The sequence below is a fragment of the Triticum dicoccoides genome, chromosome 1B, assembly GCF_002162155.2.
Source record: "Triticum dicoccoides isolate Atlit2015 ecotype Zavitan chromosome 1B, WEW_v2.0, whole genome shotgun sequence".
Lineage (NCBI taxonomy): Eukaryota > Viridiplantae > Streptophyta > Magnoliopsida > Poales > Poaceae > Triticum > Triticum dicoccoides.
The window spans coordinates 495,287,957-495,314,837 of record NC_041381.1 but is presented as its reverse complement, the minus strand read 5'-3'; the positions used below and the strand labels follow the sequence as shown (position 1 = coordinate 495,314,837).

The window sequence follows — 26,881 nt, the reverse complement described above, 5'->3', positions numbered from 1 at the left end:
ACACGGGTTAGTAGCATTTGCGTTATCAATTTAAACCATATGAGGAAACTTGCCTTTTTCTACTTGGTTCTTCACTTGGAGTTGATCATGAGACTCTTTGAGGCTTGCATGAGCACCCTTCAAGGCCTTGTGAACCTTGTCAAGTATGTCAAGCTCCTCCTTGAGCCTATCATGGTCAACCCCAAGTTTAGCCTTCTCGGAATTGAGCACACGAGATACAACAAGAGCATGATCAAGATCTTTCTTTAACTTAGCATGATCATCGTTGTGTGACTCCTCAAGAGCCAAACGATGGTGACGCTCTTCCTCAAGCGCATTAGAGAGATCCGATATCTCATTGGCATAGTCACGACTATGCTCTTCCATCTTAGAGATGGTTTCTTCGTGAGTCTCGATCATGTTATTGGCTTCACCAAGTTGTTCCAAGAGAGCAACGAAGTGCTTCTTGGATTTACCCTTGAGCTTACTCATAAAAGACTCAAATTCATTTTCTTCCTCCTTCAACCCCTCACTTTCATCAATGCAATACATCAAGGAAGGATTAGTTGTGATGGTGGTTTTGATGTTGGGGGTTACCTTGTTGGTGGCTTTAGCCACGAGGCACTTGGCGGTGATGTTCTCATTGGGTGAGTCGAAGAGGGACACCCGTGGAGATGTTGCAATGGCAACGGAGGCCATGGCAACTGTCTCACTGTCTTGATCATCCTCCTCCTCCTCATTGTACTCTTCTCGTGCCACCAACCCCTTGGGAGGAGTCTTCTTGGTGAACTTGTTCTTGTTGGGGAAGGACTTGGCCTTGTCTTTTCGGATAAGCTTGCCTCCATTGTCTTCCCTCTTCTCACACGAGCATTCCGCAACAAAGCGGCTCACATTGCCACAATTATAACATGTCCTCACACGTTGTTTGCCCTTGGTGCCACTTGAGTTGTTCTTGTTGAAGTTGGGCCTTGTGTTCTTCTTGCTCCAAAATTGCCGTGACGCAAGAGCCATGTGCTCATGATAAGCATATTTGGTATCTTCGGGGCAACATTCCTCTTCTTCATCTTCACTCTCTTATTCCATACTAGCCTTGGCCTTCAAAGCAAGGTTGGGATTCTTTGATCGTTGAGAACACAACACCACATTGTCGGCGGTCTTGTCCAAGATCCTCATAGCAACAAACTCATCCAACACTTCACTTGAGGACAAGGCGTGAAAGTCCGGCCTTTGACGGATGGCGGATGACATGGCCTTGTGGTAAGGCATCATGGCCTTGAGAAACTTGCGCTTGATCCAATTGTCATCTGTATCCTTGCTCCCATGATCTCAGAGTGAGACCGCGAGAGTGGTTAATCTCCGGTAAAGCTCACGAGGTTCTTCATATTCATTCATAACAAACTCATCGGCTTCATCTTGTACCACTTCAAAGTTGGAGCGTTGAATGCTAGCACTTCCCTTGTAAATGGAAACAACATGTTGCCATGCTTCCTTGGCCACGGTGAAAGGTCGGAGGTGTGCAATATCTTCGGGAGGGATTGCTTCTTGGAGAATGAAAAGAGCGGACTCGTTGAATTGATGATCTGTGGCTTCTCTAGGAGTGAAGTTGCTTGGGTCGTGCGGGTAGAAACCTTGCTTAATAATTCTCCAAAGATTAGTAGAACTCTAATTTAAATGAGATTTAAAGCGATACACCCAAGACGCAAAATCCTCATTTTTCACAAGCTTAGGAGGAGGACCAACATGATTCATATGAGTGGAGGGAACCGGTCCTCCATAAGTAAGTGGAGGTTCAACATGGGCAAAGATGCCACTCCCACTTCTACCACTAGGCATAGGAGCATGCTCGTTACTAGCTTCCCCCTTTTCGGAGTTAGCAACCGTCACCTTGTTAGCGGGATCAACCACTTCCAAAGGTTCGGTGGATAATTTAAGTCCATCAAGAAACTCCTTAAACATGCCTTCAACCTCGGCCATCATGGAGGTTTTCAATGTGTCCATAGCCACATTGAACTCCTCACGAGAGACCGAGGATCCTGCATCGGCCGCGAACAAAGTGGGATTCGCACCGGGGTGACCCTCCACTTTGTCCGTGGTGTCAACCATACTCTTCGGACGGCAAAGTCCTTAAATAAAGAGACGAGGCTCTGATACCAATTGAAAAGATCGATATGGTTGACTAGAGGGGGGTGAATAGGCAACTAACAATTTTTAGCTTTTCTTGACAAAATTAAACTTAGCATCAAAGTAGGTTGTCTAGATGTGCAACTAGGTGAACAACCTATATGATGCAACAACAACAAGCACACAAGCAAGCAAAGGAAACAACACAAAAAAATCTTGCACAAGTAAATGTGAGAGATAACCAAGAGTGGAGTCAGTGGATACGAGGATGTGTTACCGAAGTTCCTTCCCTTTGAGAGGAAGTACGTCTCCGTTGGAGCGGTGTGGAGGCACAATGCTCCCCAAGAAGCCACTAGGGCCATCGTATTCTCCTCACGCCCTCACACAATGCGAGATGCCGTGATTCCACTATTGGTGCCCTTGAAGGCGGCGACCGAACCTTTACAAACAAGGTTGGGTCTATTTCCTCAACTTAATTGGAGGCTCCCACCGACAGCACGAAGCTTCACCACGATGGAATATGGCTCCGAGGTGACCTCAACCGTCTAGGGTGCTCAAACACCCAAGAGTAACAAAATCTACAAGGGATTAGTGGGGGGAATCAAATTTCTCTTGGTGGAAGTGTAGATCGGGCCTTCTCAACCAATCCCTAGATAATCAACAAGTTTGATTGGCTAGGGAGAGAGATCGGGCAAAAATGGAGCTTGGGGAGGGAAGAGGTGGTCAACTTGGGGAAGAAGACCCCCTTTATATAGTGGGAGGAAAGATCCAACCGTTACCCACTTATTCAACCCGCGACATGCGGTACTACCGCACAGGCTCGCGGTACTATACCGCAAGGTCTTGCGGTACTCCCGCTAGCCTGTGTGGTACTACCGCCCACGCGGTAGAGACCATAAGAGGCCTTGTTGCATATAGCAACGAGCGATAGAACCGCCGAAGCGGTACTACCGCGCGCCCTTGCGGTACTACCGCAAGGTAGGGTTCAACTGGGCTGGGAAGGCACAAACTAATAAAATTACATCCGTGGCCACTTCCGATGAGATCTAGATTGTGCGAAAATCCGGCACGGTAGTACCGTTCCCAGGGAGTGGTACTACCACGTAGGGCGCGGAAGTAAAAATTACTTTCGCTCATGCCAGTGTTCTGGGCTGGAGGCCACGGTACTACCGCTCAGGAGGAGTGGTACTACCACGTAGGGCGCGGAAGTAAAAAATTACTTTCGCTCATGCCAGTGTTCTGGGCTGGAAGCCACGGTACTACCGCTCAGGAGGAGCGGTACTACCGCACAGCACGGTACTACCGCGTACCTTGGCGATACTACCGTGGGCAGTTGCGGTACTACTGCTCCCTTGAGCAGTACTACCGCACGCCACAGAAACTATAGCCCTTTGGAGGCCTTCATCTTCACATAGGCAAGGGTAAACAACCGGTGCTTCAATGAAGCGAAGGAAAGGTGGTGCAAAGGAACAAATGTGTACTTGTTGATTCCACCCCAACCTTTCCGAAGCGGCCCCCTCTTAATAGTATAGCTTTCCTATGACTCAAATTCACCGAAAAGAAACGTAGAAAACTGCCGTCTTCGATAGACTCCGAGGGGCATCAAATCGTCTTGTGCCTAGACATGAGATCTCTGAAAAACTCAATGCACGCGATTAGTCCGCAAATGCATTGTCATCAATCACCAAAATCGCATAGGGAGAAATATGCCCTTACAATAAATAAGCAACCAATGAAGCAATAGTACAAATTTAGAGCACAATACATCATGTTCTATCGGAAACTACATGTTCCCTATTTAACATATCAACCAGTCAAAATGGCCATCTTGCATTGATCTTGAAAGTGTGAATTTTGGACAGGCCACCGAAGGAGGCAAGCATGCTGAACTCAAATTTGAGTATATAATTAATCGAGCATGATCCACAAAAAATAAGTTAATCGAGCATGGAACAGTACATTGAGTCCGAGCTTTGTTGACAGCCCTACCAGCTGGAGGTAAACACATACTTTTTCCTTTTTTTCTTCATAAAATAAAATACTTGTACTAACGTTTATTCCATGCATTTTCATACATTTTTTTGCATTATTCAATTAAATCATTCTTTTAATTCACATTATTAAGTTAGGAATACAAAAGAAATTATTCATTTTCTCGCATTGCAATGCAGCCAATGTTGTCTCCCGTTGCAACGCACGAGTCTTTTGCTACTTATTTTTAGGCCAACTCCACCGCACGACCTCAAACGGACGTCCGGTTTGGCCGGATTTTGCCCTTTGGGGCGGCGATGGGTTCGCCCGTGTCCGGTCCTGTCCGTTGGGTCGTGAGTGCGCCCACCACGCGGCCACACCTCAAATCACGTCCGCATTGGACATGATTTAAAAAAACAGAAAAACGTAAATAAAATGACTAAAAAAGTAAATAAGTGCAGTTTAAAAAACATAAAACTTGGTTAGGGGGGTCACGGCCACAAAATGGCCCAATTAGCAGTTCACTTAATGGCCCAGTGCCATAATTAACATAAAAAGAAAATAAAAAACGCCACCGCGCGCTCTTGCCGCGCCCGTCGATGCCATGACCCTCGCCGTCTTTAGTGGCCGCCGGTGTCATCGTCGTCGCTGACGAGGTCGACGTAGGCTGGTGGCGTCCAGAGGTGGGACGACGACGCATGGTACACGGGGGCGGCCTGGAAGGCCGGAGGTGCCTGCACCACCTCCTCCCGTGGCAAGGCCTCCCGCTCCGGTGATCGCGGCGGCGTGGGGAACCAGTTCACGCCCCCCACGACGTCAGCCATCTCCGGCGCGGTGCACGACCAGCTCCATTGCTGGCCCACCAGGCTGGGGTGGAACGCGGCCATCGGCTCCTCCTCCATCGCCTCCTCCCTCCTCCCCTCCTCCTTGATGGCCACCATCTCCAGCTTGAGAAAGGCGACGTCGCCGGTGGCAGAGAGTGCCAGCGCCTCCTCCAAGCCGTCCCATTGGCGCTCGTCGTGCGTGTTCATGGAGTCCTCCATGACACGCTGCATGAGCCGGGCCTCCTCCTCCGCTGTCATGCGAGGAGGTGGAGGTGGTGACGGAGACGGGGAAGGCGACGGCGTGGGCGTGAGGCCGCGCACCCGCGTACGCCCGCGCACCTCTCGACGTGGCCGCCGCGGCCCCGACACCGTGCCGACGAAGTAGGACGCGCGGCGCATGTCATGCTCGTCCTGGAGCCACATGCCCGAGAGCATGGAATCAGGGGCGTACCTATCATCGTAGTATAGGTCGTCCGGAAGGAGGAGGCGGCGGCGCTCGATCTCATCGCGGTGCGCACGGCCGCCCATCGACACCGGCGGGATCGGGACCCGGTCGGCGCTGAGGTGCCAGTTGTTGGGGAGGTGGACGTCGCTCCACGGGACCGGCGTCCTCGTCTCCCAGTAGCGCCGGCACTCGTCCGCGCTGAGGTACTGCCGGTCGCGCTCGCCGGCAGGCCTAGGGGCGATGGTGAAGGGGGCCGGCGCGGGGGCTCGATGGGAGGAGCGCGGCGGTGACGCTGGCTCCTCCTTCTTCACGGAGCCGTGGCGGCGGCCCGAGGAAGAGCCGGCCTCGCGGTCGTGCTTCCCTTGCGGCCGTAGTTCCATAGCCCCATGGCTGCGGCCGGCCGGCGAGTTCGAGGATGGGGAGCGGCTAGGGTTTGGGCGTGTTGGCTTTCGAGGGGGCAGAGAGGGGCCGGAGTGGGAAGTGATGAGGACGATGACCGGTCCATGGGTCCCATTTAAGAAGGACGGCGACCGTTCAATGGCCGGATGACGGGTGGGGCCACCCGCCCGTGCGCATTAATGTTGGCAGATGGGAGGTAGGTGGCCGCCTGCCACGCGGCCCCGACGCGGACGAGCGCGCGTCCGTTTGCCGTCCGCCGCGACCCAAATCAGACGCAAGTTGCGCTCAAATTAGGTCGGCCCGGACACAAAACAGACAAGATGAATCCGGGCCGTCGCGCGCTGAACCGTCCGGTTTGTCTTTTTACCCCCAAACAGATGGGACCGGACAAAATGGGGTCGTCCGGTGGAGTTGGCCTTACATCTGTATCTGGTCTGCCATCACAACCACGCTTTACACTCCGCCCGCGTCCCCTTTCCATCGGCGACAAATTACCGAACTATCCCCGAGGTCGCGGCCACGGGGCGAAGCTCCTTCTCAACCGAGAGCATGGACCGCCGCGACGGGGCGGGCAATCGGGGCCGGAGCTACGCGCGCGGCAACGCCCGCGGCCGAGGATGGCGGGGCCGATGTGAAGACCGCGGCCGCCCCTCCACACAACCTCCTCCCTCCACCGCCTCTGCCGCCGCGGTCATCCCCAGCGACGCCCCGCCGATCGTGGGCACCTGTCCCGACATGTGCCCGGGTAACATCCTTGTCCAATTCCTCTCAGCCTGCACGGAGCTGTTGACCTGTTCGGAGAACCGAAGCTCCCCACCGGGTTCCCTTGAGAGTCGCACAGGCAAAGCTCCGCCCGGCTCCTTTGCCCTCCTCCTCCGGCGGTGCTGCCGTCGCGAGCGAGCTTGGGAAAGGATGCCAGGTTCCCGCTCTGTACAGTAGGTCTAGGATTAAGTGTAGGGCCAGGTTAGACTTCCCTCCGTGGGGTATGGCGTGATGCCGAGTAGAAGCAATGCGTCGGCGCTTACGAGCGGTGCCGGACGCCGTTCAGCTTCGCTTTCCGGCTGCTCTCCGTGGTGGAGAGAAGCTGCGGGAGGCGGATCTGACTCCAGCTTCTTCAATAAGCTCGATCTCGTCCCTGATTTGGAGGATGGCCATCGCTTAGTCCTGTTTTCTTGTTGCTGTCGTTGTGATGGGAAAGGAAAGAGGACGAGGTGGGGATCAAGATTCTCCCAATTGGGCTGGTGCATACTCTCATCGGTGCCTGGGGTGGAGCTACGCCCCGCACTGTTGCTGCCGGTCTCTGCCGCCTCTCCGGTGACCTTTCTGGCCGAATGGCGTCCCCGTGAAGCCATGGCGTCTGCGCTGGCTTCGTTTCTTCCTCCAGGCTTGATGCCATTAGGGAGGCAGCTATTCAGCTTCGGTATGGAGTCTTCCTCTTCCGTCTTCGGCCGGAGATGGAGTGGTGGCGGTCCAGTGATTCCAAGTGGTCTTGTCCCTGGTGATGGCCGGACTGGATCTGTGCTGGAGCTGACATTTGGACCCAATTGTAATCTTGATTCTCTGGATAGGGTCCTCCTTGCAAGTTTCAGGGACTATGCTGTAGTTTTATTTTCCTTTGAGTCCTGGTCTGAGATTTGTACTGCAGCTGCTGGAAATTAACGAAAGCTCCGGGTCCAGAACCTTCTGGGCCCGACCACTGTTCCAAAAATAAAAACTCATTGTTGCTAATGTTTCTGTTGCAGCTACGGAGAGAGCGCAGAGGGAGCGGCTCCGGGATCTGGCCGTGTTCGAGCGTGTGTGCAGCGACCCCATGCGCACGTCCCATTCCCTCGCCGTCAAGAAGGTGAGCCGTCCATGATCTCCAATTATCCATATACGCGTGGAGGTTATTCCTGATTTATACATGCTGTTGGTTCAGCCTGATGCTTTATGGGTAGTCCCTTTTGGTCCTTATGTGCTTGGATTGTTTCTACCATGCAAATGGCGAGATTAGTTTTGTTTCATGTGGTAGTTAGAGCATCTCTAGCAGACCCCTTATATCGCGGACCTTAAAAGTGCGTTTACAGTTCGCGGCAATGCCTCAGATACGGGCTGAAACAGCCGCGGCAGAACAGAAACTTTAAAATGAACCTGTAAATTTTGAAATCAAAACTTCGCGCGAGAAATCGAACTACTCCAGTAGAACTACTAGCGTTCATAGTTACTTGATCATCATACAGAAGTCATACATAGTCGATTTTTTACAAACTAGATCGGAGGAGCAACGGCCACCGTAACCCTAATGCCGAAGTTTGGCTCTCTGGAGCCATCCGGGTGCGGCGGCAACGCTGCGGCGGCGGAGGAGCTCAATCCTCGTCATCGGAGCCGAGATCGATGTAGATGTCGTCTTGCACCTTGGCTTCGCGGCGCCATACCGCCAAGTTGTCCTCGAACTCCTGCGCCTTCGTGAGCCCCTGATCGAGGAGGACTTTGTTGAGGTCGGCGTCCCGTCGACCTCGATGCTCTGCCTCCTCCACCCGTGCCCTGCGCGCGAGGATGGCGGCCTTGAAGGCGTCCGCCTCCGCCAGGGAGAGGAAATCCTCCGGCCTGACGATGCCACCGCCCCGCCGCTTCGGCTCCGGCTCCGGCTCCCTCTTCACCGCGCGGAGCGGCGGGAGCTCCTCTGGCTCTTTTTTCATCGGCGTGAGCGCCGTACGGGAGCTCAACGCACCGGCGGAGGAGCTGCCCACGGCAGAGGACAGCAACGCCTGCCTCCGGTCGTACTCCTCCTTCTCGCGGCGGAGGAGCGACGGCGGCGGCTGAAGGCCTTGGTTGAGGTACCTCCGGGCGCTCCGTTTCCGCTCGAGGTCGTCCCCATCGCCGGCGCCGCGGCCTGAGGACCACATCCCGCGCCACATGGTGGAGTTGGGCGGCGGGTTGGAGTCGCCGGCGGCGAGAAATCAAGAGGGGAGAGGAGGGATTGAGGCGGCGTGGGGATAGGGTTCGACCCAGTATATCGGCCGCGAACCCTTAGTTATACTGCGCGAGGGGGGCGGTTTCCGGGCCACTGTAAAAGATTTACGGGCCGGGGCGACTATGCAGGCTCTGGTCTGGCCCAAAAAAGGGGCCAAACCCATACAGTTGCCGGAATTTTACGGGCCGTGCGGTTTTAAGGGGTCTGCTAGAGATGCTCTTAGCCTCGCATGAAGTTTTGCTTAACTGAAAATCAGTGTTGGCAATGATAAGCTGCAGGTGAACAGTGGACTATTTATGTTAGTTGTGTACAATTGCTGCGCACGCCTGACCCGCATTCCTTTTGTCCAACCACTGCCGGAATACACACAGGCTGAATTTGCGATCTTCCTGAGATTGTGCCTGTAACACAGTTGACTTGTACTCCCTCTGTAAAGAAATGTAAGAGCGTTTAGTTCTTTACGGAGGGAGTATTGTTGAGGGAAGTGCATATCACAACCCTGAACTCAATGCTGAGTTAAGTTACAACCCCAAACTTCAAGGCTGGTTATCTATGCTTTTTTCTGTTTTCTGGATGACTTTGTTGATTATATGTAAAGAGGTTATTAATAAGAAAAATTAGCAGGAGTCTGTGATTTTTAATCCCCTTCCAACCCTTGGTTTCCTGCTAGTTTTGCAGAACTATCTCGTCTACCGGCATACAGGCATCAGATATACGCCCTCTTCCAGTCTTACGAGAAACGATGGATTATCTTTGTTATTTACTAAATTCTTCAGATTACCCATTTGAGATCGTTCATGATTTCATATTTGATAGAACAAGGTCTGTGAGACAAGATCTTAGTATACAGAATTTGGTGAATGATCAAGCTATTGGCATATATGAGGATGTGGTACAGTCCAATCTCGATTCCTTCCTCACATCTTTATCTTGTTACTTTTACCAGTTTTCATGGTACTTTGGCTCAAATGTTCAATTATGTAACACAAGATTTTGATTAGTTTAGATTATTATTCCTAGAAGCTGATTTTGGTGTGGTAAGGTGGAACTAGTTTTTTGCTTTGTGTGATCTTTCTTAAATTAGATGTTCAATGCTTACAGAGCAACCATCTTTTCTTCCGTCTAAAATGTTAGCCTTGTTTACCAAAACTTTCATATGCAAAGGAATCAGATAGAGTACATTATCCAGCCAAATGATTGTTTAGATTCTCTTTATTTTCCAGAGTTGTTTTGAAAAATATATGTTCCTTCTCCAACTATGCTTAGATTAGTTCTCATGCATTTTCTTCATTTGCCTTAGCAATGAAGTTATTTTTTTGTACTTTAGATGCTACTACCTCCGTCCGGAAATACTTGTCATCAAAATGAATAAAAGGGGATGTATCTAGATGTATATTAGTTCTAGATACATCCCTTTTTATCCATTTTGATGACAAGTATTTTCGGACGGAGGGAGTACTATCTTTCATAGCTATGTTTCCTGGCATCAGTTCTGTTTCCAGCCGGAGGAATATAGTTGCCTGAATTGTAGACGATAGTATTCTGCTCACAGCATTTATCTAATGCTTGCCCATTTCTGCAGATAAAGTTTCATATTCTGTCCCATCAAAGACTTGCGAGGTCTTGCCAGGATTCTGATGCATCTTCCTTGTGTTACCTGAACACGGAACAAATGATGAAATGCCTTCTTTCTCTGTTTGATATGTATCATACAATTCATAAAATCAATTCCCAAAGCAATAAAGAGGCTGAGTATTATTCCTTCTTTGTGCTTCTACATTTGGGTTGCAAGATACCCAAAATGGTATGTTTTTCATTCTTATGCCCGCTAGATATCTGATTTGTGTTATTCGCCTATGCATGATCGTTACGCTTTCCGTTACCCTAGCCTAATTTTCTATTTATCTCCAGGCAAACTCACTCTCTTTTTGGTATAGCCAATTACCAGCTTCAATAGTACGATCAAAGGAAATGATATTTGCTAGAACTATATTGAGGTAACTTACACATGTTATGTCTCATTGTGTATGACCTTTTTTGTGCATGCTCCCATATCTATTCGTGTAACTCAGTTCAGTATCTTCATGGCTTTCTTTTCCTTTTCAATCTCCGTTATATGATTGTGGACATCTAACAAGTGCCAATTTCACATTCACAACTAACTTCTTTCATGTCCCTTTTGTAAATAACTGAAATGATGCATATCTCTTTTGTTCCTTTGTAGATGCTACCACCTTGGGAATTTCAAGCGTTTCTTTTGCATGATAGCAGATGAAGCAACCGAGCTTCAGTTGTGTTTGGTAGAACCTTTCCTCAATGAGGTAAGTCCAGAGGAATCCTTATTCTTTCCCATCTGTATTGACTTCTGGGCCCGTTTTATTTATGCAGCATTCATTTCTAACTTTTAGAAGCATGTTTACTTACTAAGATTTGCATTGCTGTGGCTTTTGGTGCCTATTTACATTTCTGTTTCATCCTTTCAGCAAGGAAAAAAACAATACACTAAGTTTGTCGTTGTCAGGACTCGACCTGCTACTCATTGAATCTAACAGGATCTTACGGGGAATTCAGAGCAAATCGACCCAATTGCTAGGATTTATATTGAGAAAGGGGAAGTCACTGTAGCATGCCTCTGGCGGCTGAGTTTACGACCCAACTTACATAAGCATAGTCTGAATTGAGGGGAAGATGAGGATTTATATAGCCATTACAACCAAGAGCAGGTGATAAAGCTTGCCGGACGTTGAACGACGACGTGGAAGCTTCAGGAGATGCCCGATGCAGGATCGACGGTCGAGAGTGACACCAGTTGGCGAACCGGTATCTTCTGAAGAGAGCCACTGGTTGGTAGATCAACGACAGAAGAGACATCCGAAATGCAGAAACAGGGGAAGTGTCACATTTCTTCAGTAGCTAGAGCCTGACAATACCCCCCAAATGAGACTGAGCTTGTCCTCAAGCTTGAAAAGAAGGGAATACTTTCTGGATAAAAGCTGAATCCTCCTAGGTAGCTGCCTCCACTGGCATATTCACCCACTTGATCAGCCAACGCACCACAGGAATACTGAATGAATTTCCTCTCTAGAACTGCTTCAGGCTCCATTTTGATAAGTCCATTCTCATCAACCAATGGTAGATGTTTAGTTAGAATGACCTGAGGTCCTATATGCTTCTTGAGCTGACTGACATGAAAGGTGTGATGAAGTTGACACCCTTCAGGGAGCAAGAGCTTGTAAGAGGTGTTGCCAACTTTCTCAGGACCATAGAATTTAGAATGTAGCTTGAGCTTTCAACATGTTCTCCTTGATCGCTCCTAGTGCTAGTTCATTGTTTTGTAGCAAATTGTCACTGTCTGCACCTATGGAGTCAGGGAGGGCTGACTCTGCAATCGTTGGTGGAGGGAATGCATATAGGGCTTGGAATGGTGTCATTTGTAGTGATGTGTGAAAACTATTATTGTACCACCACTCAGCCAGAGCAAGACAGCTGTGCCATTTCTTTGGTTGTTGGAAGCACATGCACCTTAAATAACTCTCCAAACATTGATTGACTCTTTCAGTTTGGCCATCAGACGGGGGGTGGTAGTTGGTACTTAAGTGCAGCTTGATCTTGAGGGGTTTGAATAGTTGGTGCCACAGCTTGCTTGTAAAAATTCACAGACGCCGCAGCCGGATCCAACCGTCCCCCGCCGTTGCCTAGCCAGATCTGGGCCAGATGCTTGTGCCCCGCACCATCACTGGCCGAGCCCGGCACCACTGCCTGCTCCATGTAGCAGCCAGCAGCAGCAAGCACCTCGTCGCCGTAGAGGGACGACCATGCCGCAGGGGCGCAGCCCGTGCGTCGTGGGTGATGACACATCATCACCACATCGTCCAGCTGTTGCGCGCAGCACACCGTTGCAAGTGCCGGAACGCTGCCAAGGTCGCGTGCTGTGCTGCGAGAGCCTGCCAAGTTGGACAACCGCTGCCCTCGATCGCGAGATATGTGCGCTACAGGGCCCCCCACGCATGAAGAAGCTAGTCCCGCTGCCGCCAGCCGCTAGCGGGTTTCGCCCAGCGGTGGCGAGGGAAGGAGGGGGGCGACAATGGCGGTGGGTAGGTGGATCCAAAGTCAACTAGAGGAAATAGCAAAAGCTAGTTCGTCCCAATCCCTAGAGCGATTGAGGCCTTGAGAGGTAGTCTTCTCCAATCCCTAGGGAACGAGGCCTTGATGTCCACTTGGGTATCTTCTCCTAGGAGGTCTTGATCTCCAAGAGGAGTAATAGATGAGCAAAGCTCTCTCAAGATCTAATAATATGCTTTGCTAACCCTACTAGAGAGGAGGGGCCGTCTATTTATAGTCTAGGACAAGATAGGGGTAAGAAAGGGATACGTGGCCACTTGGGCCGAATTGCACGCAGGCAAGGCCGGACGATCCGGGTAGGTACCCGGATGATCCGACAGGGTTGTAGCCGCAGACGGGAGGCCGGACGTCCGGGACGTTCCCGGATGATCCAGATGATCCGGGCAGGTTCCCGGATGATCCGGCTTCGGCCCGGCCTTTGGGTGCCTCCGGCTGATGCAGACAGAAGTCCGGATCGGCCGGATCATCCGGGAAGGAGTTCGGACATCCAGGCATTGCAGGATTTACCCTAACTTGTTCTTCTTCTTCGCGTTCCGCTTCCGTCAATGCTTGGCCTTGGTCCATAGCTTCTCCATGGCTGTTTCCTTGGTACCTGAGCATGCAAAGTGTTTCTGCTTGAGGTAGTAGCCACATCCCAAGTGCATCGAAGTGGAAATCACTAACGAGAGAACTCACCTCGTTCTCGATAGCTCTTGCACGTGCTCTTGTCATCGGTCCACTTGGTGCTTGGAGAGTTGGTGTAGTGTCCATGGGGCTGACCGTAGGGTGCTTGATGAGGAACACTAGATGAGAAGAAAGAAAACACATGCCAGATCTGTTTGGCTACTTCTAGATGCTTCCACTCTAGTGTAGTATTTCTTTCCTTTTCTTTTCTATCCTACCTACTGTTTTCTAGAGTCTTCTAGTTGTGAGTAGCTATGAGTAGAATGGTGAAACTCACATAATGTTTTCTAGAGTATTTCAGCTATAAGTAGAAGTATGTGAAGGCTTCCCAAAGCCCTATAAATAGAGGTCCTCACCTCTACTTTGGACCCAGACTATGTACCCCTACCTATAATAGAACTTGTTGTTCTTATCTAAGATCTTGGAGTAGATCTTGTGCCCTAGGAGTTCTGGATTGAACTCTTGCTGCCCTATCAGCCTACATTCGCCTCTAGAGCGATATCTAGCGCAACACGTTGAAGCTGTTCCTTCAACACTTGTGCTGTACACATAGTAGCAACAAGGTGGAGTCGCTGCACAACCTTTGTGCTGCTTCAGGTGGCATCAGAGCCTCGTTGACCCATAATCGTTCTTGCTGTCCTCTTCGAGAGCAAGTTGCAGCAAGCAATGGAGCAATTGGAGAAGAGGATGGATGCTGCTGAACAACAAATCAAAGAGCTGCGTGAAGATCTTAATAGGAGATTTGACCAGCTGGTTGAGATGATAAGAAAGGGTGTCCCCCCTGCTACCAATGAAGGAGATTCATCTAAAGAAGAGGAAGATGTTCATCAAGGAAGGAGAGGTAATCTTGGAGCAAGACCGCCACGACAACATGTTGTTCAACGTGCTTCAAGAAGGCCAATTTATGTTGAGGCTTCTGAAGGTGAAGAATATGATGATGCCCTTGAAGAACCAAATCTCTACGCATATCGGAGAGCACCCAACCTACATATGCAAGAGATACATACAAGGTGAAAGCTGAGATCCCAAGTTTTAATGGAAATGTTGACATTGAAGGGTGCCTGGATTGGTTATATGAAGTGGAGACTTTCTTTGAGGTCATGGAGGTTCCGGAAGATCGTAGAGTTCCTTTGGTCGCATACAAGCTGAAAGGAGGAGCTGGTGCATGGTGGCATCGCGTTCAAGAGGAGCGCAGGCTGAGAGAACCTCGTGTTAGAACTTGGCGACAAATGAAAGGCCTCTTGAAAGGGAGATTTTTGCCCGCTGATTATGACCAGATCCTATTTATCCAATTTCAAAATTGTGCTCAAAGAAATAGGACTCTTTCAGATTACACGGAGGAGTTTCTAAGGCTACAAGTGAGGTGCAACCTTGTTGAAACTGAAGAGCAACAAGTTGCAAGGTACATCAATGGTCTCAATGATGCTATTCAAGATTGATTGATGATGCAACAAATCTGGTCCGTTGATCAAGCACAAGCTCTAGCCTTAAAGGCCGAGAGGTTTGTGAGGATGAGAAAGACAACTAAGGCTCCATATCCTCCATATCCTCATACCGAAGGCTCATCTAGGAGCCAACCTAATAGAGTGGAAGAAAAGACCACTCCACCAAAGACAAAACAGCCCATCTCGAAGCAAACTAGAGGCAAGGGTAAGGCAAATGAAGGCCCAAAGTGCTATAAATGTGGTAAAGAGGGACACATATCCAGCGGTTGCCCACTAAGGAAATTTGTTAACACGACTATCCATGATGGTGAAAGCGATGAGGAAGAATACGAATCTGAAGATGTAGACGGACAAGAGGTTTATCAAGAAGAAGGTGAAGAGGTGGTATGTGTGATCCAGCGTGTCCTATGTTCCACACCACAACTCGATGACACACAACGGAAGAAAATATTTGAGAGCAAATGCACGGTGAATGGCAAGGTATGCAAACTAGTGATTGATAGTTGCAGCTGCGAGAATCTTATATCCCAGAAGTTGGTGGACCATTTAAAGCTTGAAACCCATGATCATCCAAATCCCTACACTATTGGATGGATCAAGAAAGGAGTGAATATGAGGATCACCAAACAATGCAACCTGCCACTTTCTTTGGGTAAGCATTATCGCTCAAATGTGTTGTGTGATGTGGTTGACATGGATGCCAGCCATGTTCTTCTTGGGAGGCCTTGGCAATTTGATGTGGATACTACATACAAGGGCAAGGAAAATTCTTAGTCTTTCATTTGGAACAAGAGAAAGATCATTATCTTACCAAACAAAACCGAAGGTAATACCTCTAAGGAGGAGGGAAAAACTATGTTAACTATCTCCCATACCTCTCATGAGTTTATGGAAGACTTGAAGGAGGCAGATTTGTGTGCTGCACTTGTTGTAAAGGGAGAAGAGCACCTGACTGTTGAAATTCCAGCAAAGGTACGTGGTTTATTGGCAGAATTTTAGAACATACTTGGGGAGCCACATGGCTTGCCACCGATGAGAGGAATTCAACACAGAATTGACTTAATTCCAGGAGCAAGTCTTCCTAATCTTCCACACTATCGAATGATCCCAAAGGAGCATGATATATTGAAGGAGAAAGTGGAGGAATTGTTGCAAAAGGGGCACATTCAAGAAAGTATTAGCCCATGTGTTGTACCAGCCCTACTCGCGCCAAAGAAAGATGGATCTTGGCGCATGTGTACGGACAGTAGAGCCGTTAACAAGATCACCGTAAGGTATAGATTCCCTATTCCCCGTCTGGATGATATGTTGGATCAGCTTAGTGGAGCAAGAGTGTTCACAAAGCTAGATTTAAGAAGTGGGTATCATCAAATCCGTATAAGACCCGGGGGTGAATGAAAGACCGCCTTCAAGACAAAGGAAGGGTTGTTTGAATGGCTAGTCATGCCATTTGGACTCTCAAATGCACCAAGTACCTTTATGCACTTAATGAATCAAGTCCTTAGACCCTTCTTATCCCACTTTGTTGTGGTCTATTTCGATGACATCTTGATCTATAGCAAGGATGAGGATGAACACTTTGATCACATTCGAAGGTGCTAGAAGTACCAAGGAAAATGAGCTCTACGTCAACTTGAAGAAATGTGTTTTCCTGCAAACACAACTTCTTTTCCTAGGATTCGTGATAACATGTGACGGCATTCGTGTTGATGATTCTAAGGTTGAAGCAATCCGAGAATGGCCAACTCCTAAGACCATTTCTGGGGTAAGAATCTTTCATGGCCTTGCAACTTTCTATAGGCGATTTGTTAAGAATTTCAGCACTATCATGGCACCAATTACCTAGTGTTTGAAGAAAGGAAAGTTCCAATGGGCAGAAGCAGCTGAAGCTAGCTTCAATGAGATTAAACAAAAGCTATCACAAGCTCCTGTCTTGCTACTACCTGATTTCAACAAGACTTTTGAGTTGGAGTGTGATGCAAGTGGAGTAGGCATTGGAGCTGTCCTATCTCAAGAAAGGATGGCCATTGCTTTCTTTAGTGAGAAGTTAAGTGAAGCTAGACAGAAATGGAGTACCTATCAGCAAGAATTATACGCCATTTTCAGAGCGTTGAAAACTTGGGAAGTCTATTTGCTGCCTAAAGAGTTCATTGTTTATAGCGACCATCAATCCTTGAAGCATTTTAGAAATCAAAAGCATGTTGACTGCATACTAGCAAGATGGACAGCATATCTGGAGAGGTTTAACTATCTCATCGTGCATAAATCTGGAATAACTAACAGAGTGGCCGATGCTTCGAGTCGTCGTGCATGCCTCTTGACTTCTTTTGAAGCTGAACTTCCGGGCATGGATCAAATAAAGGAGTTGTATGAGGGTGACGAAGACTTTGACCATGTTTGGGTAAAGCACGCAAGGGGCCAACCATTAGGTGATGACTATTTGATGCAAGATGGATATCTCTTCAAAAATGATCGTTTGTGCATTCCAAGAAGTTCTCTGTGTGACAAGCTGGTTAGAGAGCTCCATTCAAGTGATCTTAGTGGCCATGTTGAACGGGACAAGACTATCGCTAACCTGGAAGCTCGCTACTTTTGTCCACAACTAAAGAGAGATGTTGGAAAGTTCGTTCAACGGTGCCCCGTATGTCAGACCTGCAAAGGCCAAGTCCAGAACACAGGGTTATACATGCCTTTGCCTGTTCCTGTTGCTCCATGGGAGGACATTTCTATGGACTTCGTCTTGGGCTTGCCAAGAACAAGACGAGGAAGTGATGCTGTATTTGTGGTCGTGGATAGATTCTCTAAGATGGCTCATTTTATCCCATGCCGCAAGACAACGGATGCTCATCATGTGTCAAACCTATTCTTTCGAGAAGTGGTCAGACTTCATGGAGTTCCAAGGTCCATTGTCTCAGACCGTGATAGCAAGTTTCTTGCTGCATTTTGCTCACTTTATGGAAGCAATTCAACACTGAATTGAAATTTTCTAGCACTGCTCATCCACAAACAGATGGACAAACGAAAGTGGTGAACAAGTTTTTGGGTAATCTGATGCGTTGCATTTGTGGAGAAAGAAAGGGGCAATGGGATTTGGCTTTATCTCTTGCAGAGTTCTTCTACAATAACTCCAAGCATAGATCCACAGGAAGGAGCCCTTTTTCCATTGTCTACACTAAAGTTCCAACGCATATGGTGGACCTGGTGAAGCTGCCATCAAGGGGAAACTCAAAATCAGCATTGTCCTTTGCTGATAATTACATTGAGTTATTTGAAGAGATTCGCGGCACTTTGGAAGCACAAAATCAGAAACATAAACAACTTGCTGATTGCAAAAAGAGGCCAAAATCATTCCAAGTCGGTGATAAGGTGATGGTCTACCTCCGAAAAGAGAGGCTGCCTTTAGGTGTTAAAGGGAAACTTAGGCAGTGAAGGTATGGGCCCTTCTCTATCGTGAGGAAGATAAATGATAATGCTTATGTGATAGATCTTCCAAGTGACATGGGTATCTCCAACACTTACAGTGTTGCGGACTTGACTCTCTACCATCCAGAAGAAGCGCTCTATGAAGATAACTCGAGGGCGAGTTCCAAACAACCAGGGGAGAATGATGAGGAACACTAGATGAGAAGAAAGAAAAAACACATGCCAGATTTGTTTGGCTACTTCTAGATGCCTCCACTCTAGTGTAGTATTTTGTTTGGCTACTTCTAGATGCTTCCACTCTAGTGTAGTATTTCTTTCCTTTTCTTTTCTATCCTACCTATTGTTTTCTAGAGTCTTCTAGTTGTGAGTAGCTATGAGTAGAATGGTGAAACTCACATAATGTTTTCTAGAGTATTCCAGCTATAAGTAGAAGTATGTGAAGGCTTCCCAAAGCCCTATAAATAGAGATCCTCACCTCTACTTTGGACCCAGACTATGCACCCCTACCTATAATAGAACATGTTGTTCTTATCTAAGATCTTGGAGTAGATCTTGCGCCCTAGGAGTTCTGGATTGAACTCTTGCTGCCCTATCAGCCTACATTCGCCTCTAGAGCGATATCTAGCGCAGCACGTTGAAGCTGTTCCTTCAACACTTGTGTTGTACACAAGGAGTTGCTCCTCCACAACCTTTGTGCTGCTTCAGGGCTCCGCATGAGTAGGTTCCCACCGGAGCCGCCTTGGGAGATAATGCAGGGGTTCTCCCCAAACTTTCCTGGGGGAGACTTGTATGAGGTGAGATCGTGAAATCAACCTAAAAAAATAATCATATTTAGACATTTCAAAAAAAATCTGGATTTATTCGACAATGTCCATGTGAGGATGTTTAAAGCTTCGGAAAAAATCAGCTCAAAACTCAATGTACATTTTAGGGATTCAAAAAAGACAAATTCGAATGTGAATAGTAGCAGCTTTGGGTGAATAGACTTTGACACTATTCACATCCGATTTTGTCTTTTTACTTCTATTAATGTAAGTTGAATCATGAGCTACAAACTTTTTAAGGTTGTATAGTATATCAAACATTGATGCGTGTCTACAAAAAATTTGAGAATGTTTGGACATGTATTTTTTTTCCAAAAAAAAAATCGATCGCATAGATCTCACCTAATGTGAAATCTCACACAAGTCTCCCCCAAACTTTCCTGAAAGCTCATGATTGATAAGTGATGATTTATCAATGTGCACCATGTTAAAATTCTGGATCTGTAGAAAAATGGTGCGGGTTTACTTGGTCATACTTTTGCATGATTGTTTGTATGTGCTGATGTTATAGCATGATGTGTGTTTCTGCAATTAGATGTTTCTAATTAAGGAAAAGCAAATGTACATGGGTGCACCACCTCCATATTGCCTTGTTTATCGATTTGTTTATATATGATATTCCTTGTGTATAAACGGAAATGGGTGCTGCATATTGCCTTGTTCACAAGCCGACATATTGGTACATGCCTGGTTGTGACATATCAACTTGTATTTATCCTGGTTTGCTGCTGAAGGTCCGTGCTAGAGCATTAATGTACCTCAACCATAGCGGCTACAAACTTCAGCACCATCCTTTGACACATTTGTCAGATATCCTGATGATTGAGGTATTAAGCTGGAATATCCAATTTATTACTGCAGCTGATTTTTTTTATGCCGTGCAGCTGAACATTTAGCAAAACACTAAAGATGTACTCCTACCATGAACTGACATTGAAACTTATTGCCTTTCTTTAGGAGTTGGAGCTGGAAGATCTCTGTAGAATATGTGGGCTTGAAATTAGCAGAAGCGGGGATACTAAAGCATTTGCTCCCAAACAAACAACCTTCAGCCTACCAACGCCATCATCTAAAAGTAGTGGCATTTACATCTCAAGGGAGATCAAAAGATGATAAGAGCATTGTTAGGTACTCCCTCCGTTCCAAAATTCTTGTCTTAGATTTGTCTACATATTGAATAGATACATCCGTATGTAGACAAATCTAAGACAAGAATTTTGGGACGTTGGGAGTATGTTTAGTAGAGTGCACACCGGATATACAATGCATGGGACACTTGTTCTGCTGTAATTCTGCTGCGTGTAAAAGTTTGTAACAAGAACACGAAAGGCAATTAATACAAGAGAAATAGAGGCTAATAATTGTTCTGCTGTACTTCTGCTGCGTGTAAAAGTTTTTATGATTTTTCTGTTCACCGGGAGCAGATGAGCCGGGTTAAGATGTGTGTTGGCCTTCGGCCATGTATCATGTGTGGTGGGAAGAAAGAAATACTAAAGGGGGCCACCGAGGGCATGCCCATGAGGCACCAGGGCGCGCCCACCCGCTCGTGGGGCTCCTGGTCAGCCTCTGGTGCCCATTTTCTGGTATATAAGTCCATTTGCTCTAAAAAAATAAGCAGAGGACTTTCGAAACGAAGCACCGTCGTCTCTTGGCGGAATCTGGGCAGAGACACTTTTGATCTCCAGAGCGATTCTGCCGGGGAAACTTTCATCTACGTCTTCACCAAACTTTCATCTACGTCTTCACCAGCACCTTTTCATCTTAAACCCTAGTTCATCTCTTGTAGTCAATCTTTGTGTCAAAACCTCAGATTGGTATCTATGTGTTGCTAATAGTGTTGATTATATCTTGTAGTTGATGCTAGTTGATTTATTGGGTGAAAGATTATATGTTCAGATACTTAATGATATTCAATATCCCTCTGGTCTTGAGCATGAATATGATTTGTGAGTAGTACTGTAGTTCTTGAGGACATGGAAGAAGTCTCGTCATAAGTAATCATGTGAATTCTGTATTCGTTCTTGAGGACATGGAAGAAGTCTCGTCATAAGTAATCATGTGAATTCGGTATTCGTTCGATATTTTGATGATATGTATATTGTTGCTTCCTAGTGGTGTTATGTGAACGTCGACTGCATGGCACTTCACCATCTTTGGGTCTAAGAAAAGGTATTGTGGAGTAGTAATTAGATGATGTGTTGCTTCGTAAGGGGCTGATTTGGATCCATATGTTTCATGCTATGGTTAGATTTATCTTAATTCTTCTTTCGTAGTTGTGGGTGCTTGCGAGAGGGGTAATCATAAGTGGGAGGCTTGTTCAAGTAAGAACAGCACCCAAGCACCGGTCCACCAGCATATTAAATTATCAAAGTAGCGATCGCGAATCGAACAAACATGGTGAAAGTGACTAGATGAAATTTCGGTGTGTCCTCAAGAGCGCTTTACTTGCTACAAGAGAAAGTTTCAGCCTGTCCTTTGCTACAAAAAGGATTGGGCTACCTTGATGCAACTTTGTTACTATTGCTATTTGTCGCTCATTACAAATTAACTTTGCTATCAAACTATCTGTCACCGATAATTTCAGTGCTTGCAGAAAATATCTTGCAAAAAATCGCTTGTCATTTCCTTCTACTCCTCGTTGGGTTCGACGGTCTTACTTACCAAAAGGACTATGATTGATCCCCTATACTTGTGGGTCATCACAGCCAGCCAACCCCGTGGGTGTTTCGCTTGCGCTCAAGACCTAAAAAGCCCAAGTATTGTAAGTCTTCTTTCAAGTCCAATTCCCCTTCCCAGCCACAGACCGACTCCCGACTGTCCGACTGGCGGGGAGGAAGTCGAAGGAGGAAATGAACAAGAAAAGTGGCCTAAGGTGAAAAGCAAAAGCAAGCCGCCAGCCGATAGGAAATAGTCACAAATCGAAAGCACATGCATTTATCTACAACCTCACGGCCAAAAAGTTCATTACATAAACTTACACCTAGTGGGTGGACTTGCCAAATAATCAAAAGTTCAAGCATAAGAACAAAATATAGGAAAAGCTAAAAGCTCAACGCAATGGCCGCGACGGCATCAGTCCGCGCCGGCTCCTCTAAGGCGTCGGTGTCGTCCATGGCGGCTACATCGACGTCCCCCTCGGACCCTGTCTCGGCCGAGCGGCCCACCGGGTCCTCAAGCACTAGGCCGAAGTTGTCGGCAGGGAGCTCCGTGCCGTATTCCGCCCGTTCTGAGACGAACTGTCATGGGGGCGTGAATGACACAATGTAGTTGGCTCGCGTGGCGATCGGCGTTGCCAACCGTGCTAGGTCGTCTTCCGCCCCGGCTCGCCGGGCGGACAACCGGCCTAGATCGACGCTCGGATACCAAGACAACACGAAGCTGATAAGCCATGCCGCACCGGCCCCAAGCCACCACACCAGCCGGACTCGGAAAGACAAAGAAGTAAAACAAAACACTTACGGGTGAGCAACTCGTCGATGTGCTGCACCTCCGCCAGCACTCGATGTTCCTTCAGCAACCACGTGTTGGCGTGGCAGTTGTGGTCCTCCTTGAGCTGGGCAACCTTCTTGGCGGTTGTGGCCACCTGCTCATCCTTATGGGTTGTCGCCTTGCGGTGCTCCTACGCAAGCCGGTCCAGCTTGGCTTGATGGGCGGTCGCCGTCTGGTCCCGCTCCACCGCTAGTCGGCCCACCTCTGCCTGAAGCCGGTCACGGTCCGCCACGGTCTAGTCGCGCTCTCAGCCGGCCTGGTCTAGCCGGCTCTGGAGATCCGGTGCTTCAGCTGCAGCACCTACGTGACGAGGTTCCCAGTCAGTACCCGGACAAGACAAAAGAAAGCAAAGACGAAGAAAATCAAGAATATTCGACCCAGCTGCTGTGCAGCCGATCCGAATCTCGGGGGCTACACCCAGTGGGTGCGCTGGCGCGCCCCCACTAGAAGCATGCGAGCCGTACCTTGAGCTTGGCGCAGCTCCTCCTTGGTGATGAGCTGGGTCCTGGCCTCACGGTACCGACCTAGAAGGCGGTTGTAGGCCGCCACCCTCAGGTCATAAAAGGTCTGCAAGAAAGACGATTAGGAAAAGAAAAACGCCTGTGAAGGCCTGACTGCTGCGCGGCCGGCCCGGGCCTTGGGTGCCACACCCAATGGGTGCGTTGGCGCGCCCCCACTGGAGAGCGACCAAGGCGGTCAAGAAGAAGAAAAGCAAGCTACAGAAAAAGCAGAAGGTAAAAGGACTTACCTCTATGGTCCACTCCAGCTGCTGCATCCGTTCCTGCTCTGCCTAAATATAGTTCTGCAGGCGAATGCGGTTGTCGGCAAACTACAGACGCATGGCATCTATCGCCACACCCAGTTCGCTGGTGCGCGACCTGCTCATGGCCTCGCCGGAACCCTCCTAGGTCCGCCGCATCTGAGTCGCGGACCGGGCGCTAGTCCCGCTTCCAGCCGGCCTCGGCTCAACGCGCCCGGTGGTTTGTGGCCTGGTGACAACCATGGTGCCAGAACCCCCGGGTGCGGCCTCTCCGTGCTCGACGGCTACACTCCTCCACCGGTCGGCGCGGTCTCCTGCGGTCCCCTTCATCTCCGTGCTTGGTCTCATCGGCTGGATCGACAGCTGGTGGCGACTCCATGGTGATGGTCTGGTCGGCCTTCGGCTCATGGTCGCCCATCTCGCCACAACCGGCTACGTCGGCAGCGGCTCGGGCATCGACCTCTGCCCGGCAAAACGGATCATGCACCGACTTCGAGCGATGCTCCTGAGCCGGCGACTGCGGCGACGAGTTTGTCCTTCAAGCCGGCCACGTGGGGTCCTCGGCGGTCCTCCCTTGTGTCCCCAGGGCGCCCGTCCACGCCTCAGCCGAGGCCTCTGCCATCTCCTGCTCGGCCTCCGCCCGATCCCTCCACGCGGCGCGCTCTTCCTCCTCAAGCTCTGCGCTGGTTTGCCGGGCCACGAGCTCTTCCTCGATGCTCCGGGCCGCTTCGCGCTCGCCCGCGCTGCTCCAGGTTTCCTGTCGTCCGGCTTCGTCTCCGGGCGCGACCGAGGCAGCTGCCTCTGATAGCTCAAGGGTGGCCCTGAACGGCACGCGGAGGACGTAAAGAGAAAAGGAAAACAACAACACAAAAAAAGAACAAGTGCGATAAGCAAAGGATAAGCAGGGAAAATTACTAACCCGACAACCGCGGGAATCGTCCGTCTCGGGCCCACCGATGGGGCAAGCCGGCGCGCCTTCTTGATGACCCTCCTTCCGCCTCCCGGTTGCATCATGGCCAGGCGCTTCTCAGCCGGCCACCGGCTCGCTAGACGGCCCGGCTCCGATCGTTTTCTGCAGTCGCCTTCGAGGTGCGACGCTGGCATCTGCCCTCCTGGTGGTGGCGCTGCACCATCGGCACCGCCCAGGGTATCTTCATCGTCGTCCGTCCACTCGCACAAGGGGTCAGGAGTCAGAGACTTACTGGCGTGGCTGGACTCGCTGGTTTCGGCGTCTTCAAGGCGCACGCCTGCTCCGCCCTCTTCCTCGTCGCCTCCCGCCTCCTCCCCATCTGAGTCGGGCAGGTCTGGCTGCAGGACCTAAGGATTCGACCCATTGTGGGTATGCTAGCTTGGTAAGCACTATGAGGTAGGGTGGAACGCTAGAGGGCCAATCTTTCACGATTGGAGGGGATCCCGCGAAGAACATGAAGAACACAAGAGGGAAAGACGAGAGAAAACGCTCAAATAGACAAGATCTAATCACACATATGCTAGATCCACATACACATAATGAGATACACACGATACAAGTCAACACAAGAGGATACAGAGGGTAGCTAGTTCATCACAATCCTTGAAGGAGTTGAGGTCTCGAATCCTAGATGGATCTTCCCTAGAAGGGGTCTTGAATCCACTTGGGGGATCTTCTCCTAGCAGGCCTTGGTCTCCAATGGAGTAGGGGTACAAGTGGATGAGCAAAGCTCTATCTCCAAAATAAGCTATCACAATGCTAACCCTAAAACATTGGGGAAGGAGTATATATAGTATATGGGGTGAAAGGGTACATGGGCCTCGGCTTGTTACTATGCGTAGGCAGAGTGGGCTGGATGTCCGGGCGTCGGGCCGGATGTCCCGGCCTTCTCGTCGGACCGGATGTCCCGGCCTTCTCGTCGGACCGGATGTCCGGGCTGGCTTTGGTTGCTCTCTGAGAAGGCTCGGGCCAGATGTCCGGGCCGAGGGCCGGATGCCCGGCGGCTTGCGTCGGGCCGGATGTCCGGGGCCGGGGCCAGATGTCCAGGCCGGTTTCGGCCGATTCCGGTTGCTCTCTGGATAGGGTGGAGTTGGATTTCTGGGGGTCGGGCTGGATGTCCGGGCTTGGGCCAGATGTTCGGTGCCTGTAGGTGCTTCTCGGCTGGGTCGTTGCTATGGCTGACATCTTCAGAGGCCGGATATCTGGGTCCTGGGAGCTTTCTCCAGATTCTTTTGTCGGTCCTCTTCATCCATGTACTTTGGTCTTCATGAGCATCTCTGAGAGGGTCTTCTCCATACCTAATCACACAAAGCATTCCGGCTTTAGGTAGTAGCCATGTCTCATGTGGGTCATATGGAATATCATTAAGGAGAGATGTCACCTCGGTCTCGAGAGCTCTTGCACGAGCTTGTGTCATCGGTCCGGTTGGCACTTGAGGAGACGACAGTAGGTCCATGGGGATGACCGTAGGATGCTCCGCATCATCTCGCCCCTCCCTCCTTGGGAAAGATCTGATCTCATATCAAAAACCACATCACCATGTCAGGGAGAGAGATCCTTGACATTGAAGACATCGCTCACGGTGTACTTTTCGCGTGGTATGTCGATCTTGTATGCATTGTTGTTGTAGTGTGCGATCACCTTGAAGGGTCCGTCGGCGCGTGGTAGTAGCTTGGACTTGCGTTCGTTGGGGAAGTGGTCCTTGCGAAGGTGTAACCACACAAGATATCCAATGTTGAATATCATTGCGTGCTTGTTGATGTTGATCTTGGTTGTGAGGCGTTGTACTTGGCACTCGATGGTGTGCCTTGTATCTTCATGCATCTTCTTGAGATAGCTCGCCCGAGCACTCACATCCATGTTGATGTGCTCTTGTAGAGGTAGTGGTAGAATGTCCAATGGGGACAATGGATTGAATCCGTATACGACCTCGAAGGGGGACTTGCCGGTAGTAGAGTGTCTTTCTCGATTGTAGGCGTACTCGATGATGGGTAACCATTCCTCCCATTCCTTGATGTTCTTCTTGTTCAACACGCAGAGGAGAGTCAATGGAGTCTAGTTTGTGACCTCCGCTAAGTTCAATTTCTGAGAAAATCGTGGCTTCGCTAAGTTCATCTAGCATATCATCAAGGCGTGGAATGGGATGCCTATATCGAACAGTGATAGCATTAATGAGATGGCAATCGAAACACATGTGAAAACTATCATCTTTATTAGGCACAAGAATAACTGGAACGACACAAGGGCTTAGGCTTTCATGTACATGCCCATTGTCAATGAGGTGTTGCACTTGCCTTTGTATTTATTTAGTCTCATCAGGGTTGACGCGGTATGGTGCCTTGTTAAGTAAAGGTGCTCTAGGTATGAGGTCGATGCGGTGTTCGATGCCACAAAGTGGAGGTAGTCCCGGAGGTAGCTCATCGGGAAATACATCCACGAACTCTTGCAATAGATTAAACAACACTAGAGGTAGATGATTAGAGGTGTTAGTTC

At 49.1% G+C, this 26,881-nt stretch overlaps 1 protein-coding gene and 1 long non-coding RNA gene across 3 annotated transcripts; one reads left to right on the top strand and one right to left on the bottom strand.

The window, feature by feature from the left end:
• The first annotated feature begins 6,210 nt into the window (after positions 1–6,210).
• LOC119344151 (SAC3 family protein C-like) lies at positions 6,211–20,543 on the top strand. 2 transcript variants are annotated; one of them, XM_037614734.1, is made up of 8 exons: positions 6,211–6,484; positions 7,482–7,582; positions 9,363–9,584; positions 10,275–10,496; positions 10,604–10,689; positions 10,917–11,013; positions 19,904–19,996; positions 20,127–20,543. In XM_037614734.1, the coding sequence occupies exons 1-8, from the start codon at positions 6,289–6,291 to the stop codon at positions 20,280–20,282; spliced, it is 1,173 nt and encodes a 390-aa protein (XP_037470631.1). In that variant the 5' UTR covers positions 6,211–6,288; the 3' UTR covers positions 20,283–20,543. The 2 variants fall into 2 exon arrangements, with proteins under 2 accessions (XP_037470631.1, XP_037470628.1); XM_037614731.1 differs by lacking the exon at positions 6,211–6,484 and adding an exon at positions 6,562–7,285.
• A 1,561-nt stretch (positions 20,544–22,104) lies between these two features.
• On the bottom strand, positions 22,105–24,233 carry LOC119307319. The gene is made up of 3 exons (XR_005149248.1): positions 23,407–24,233; positions 23,123–23,225; positions 22,105–22,958 (listed from the first exon to the last, which is right to left on the bottom strand). It is a non-coding gene; the product is annotated as an uncharacterized LOC119307319 (long non-coding RNA).
• Positions 24,234–26,881: the final 2,648 nt, after the last annotated feature.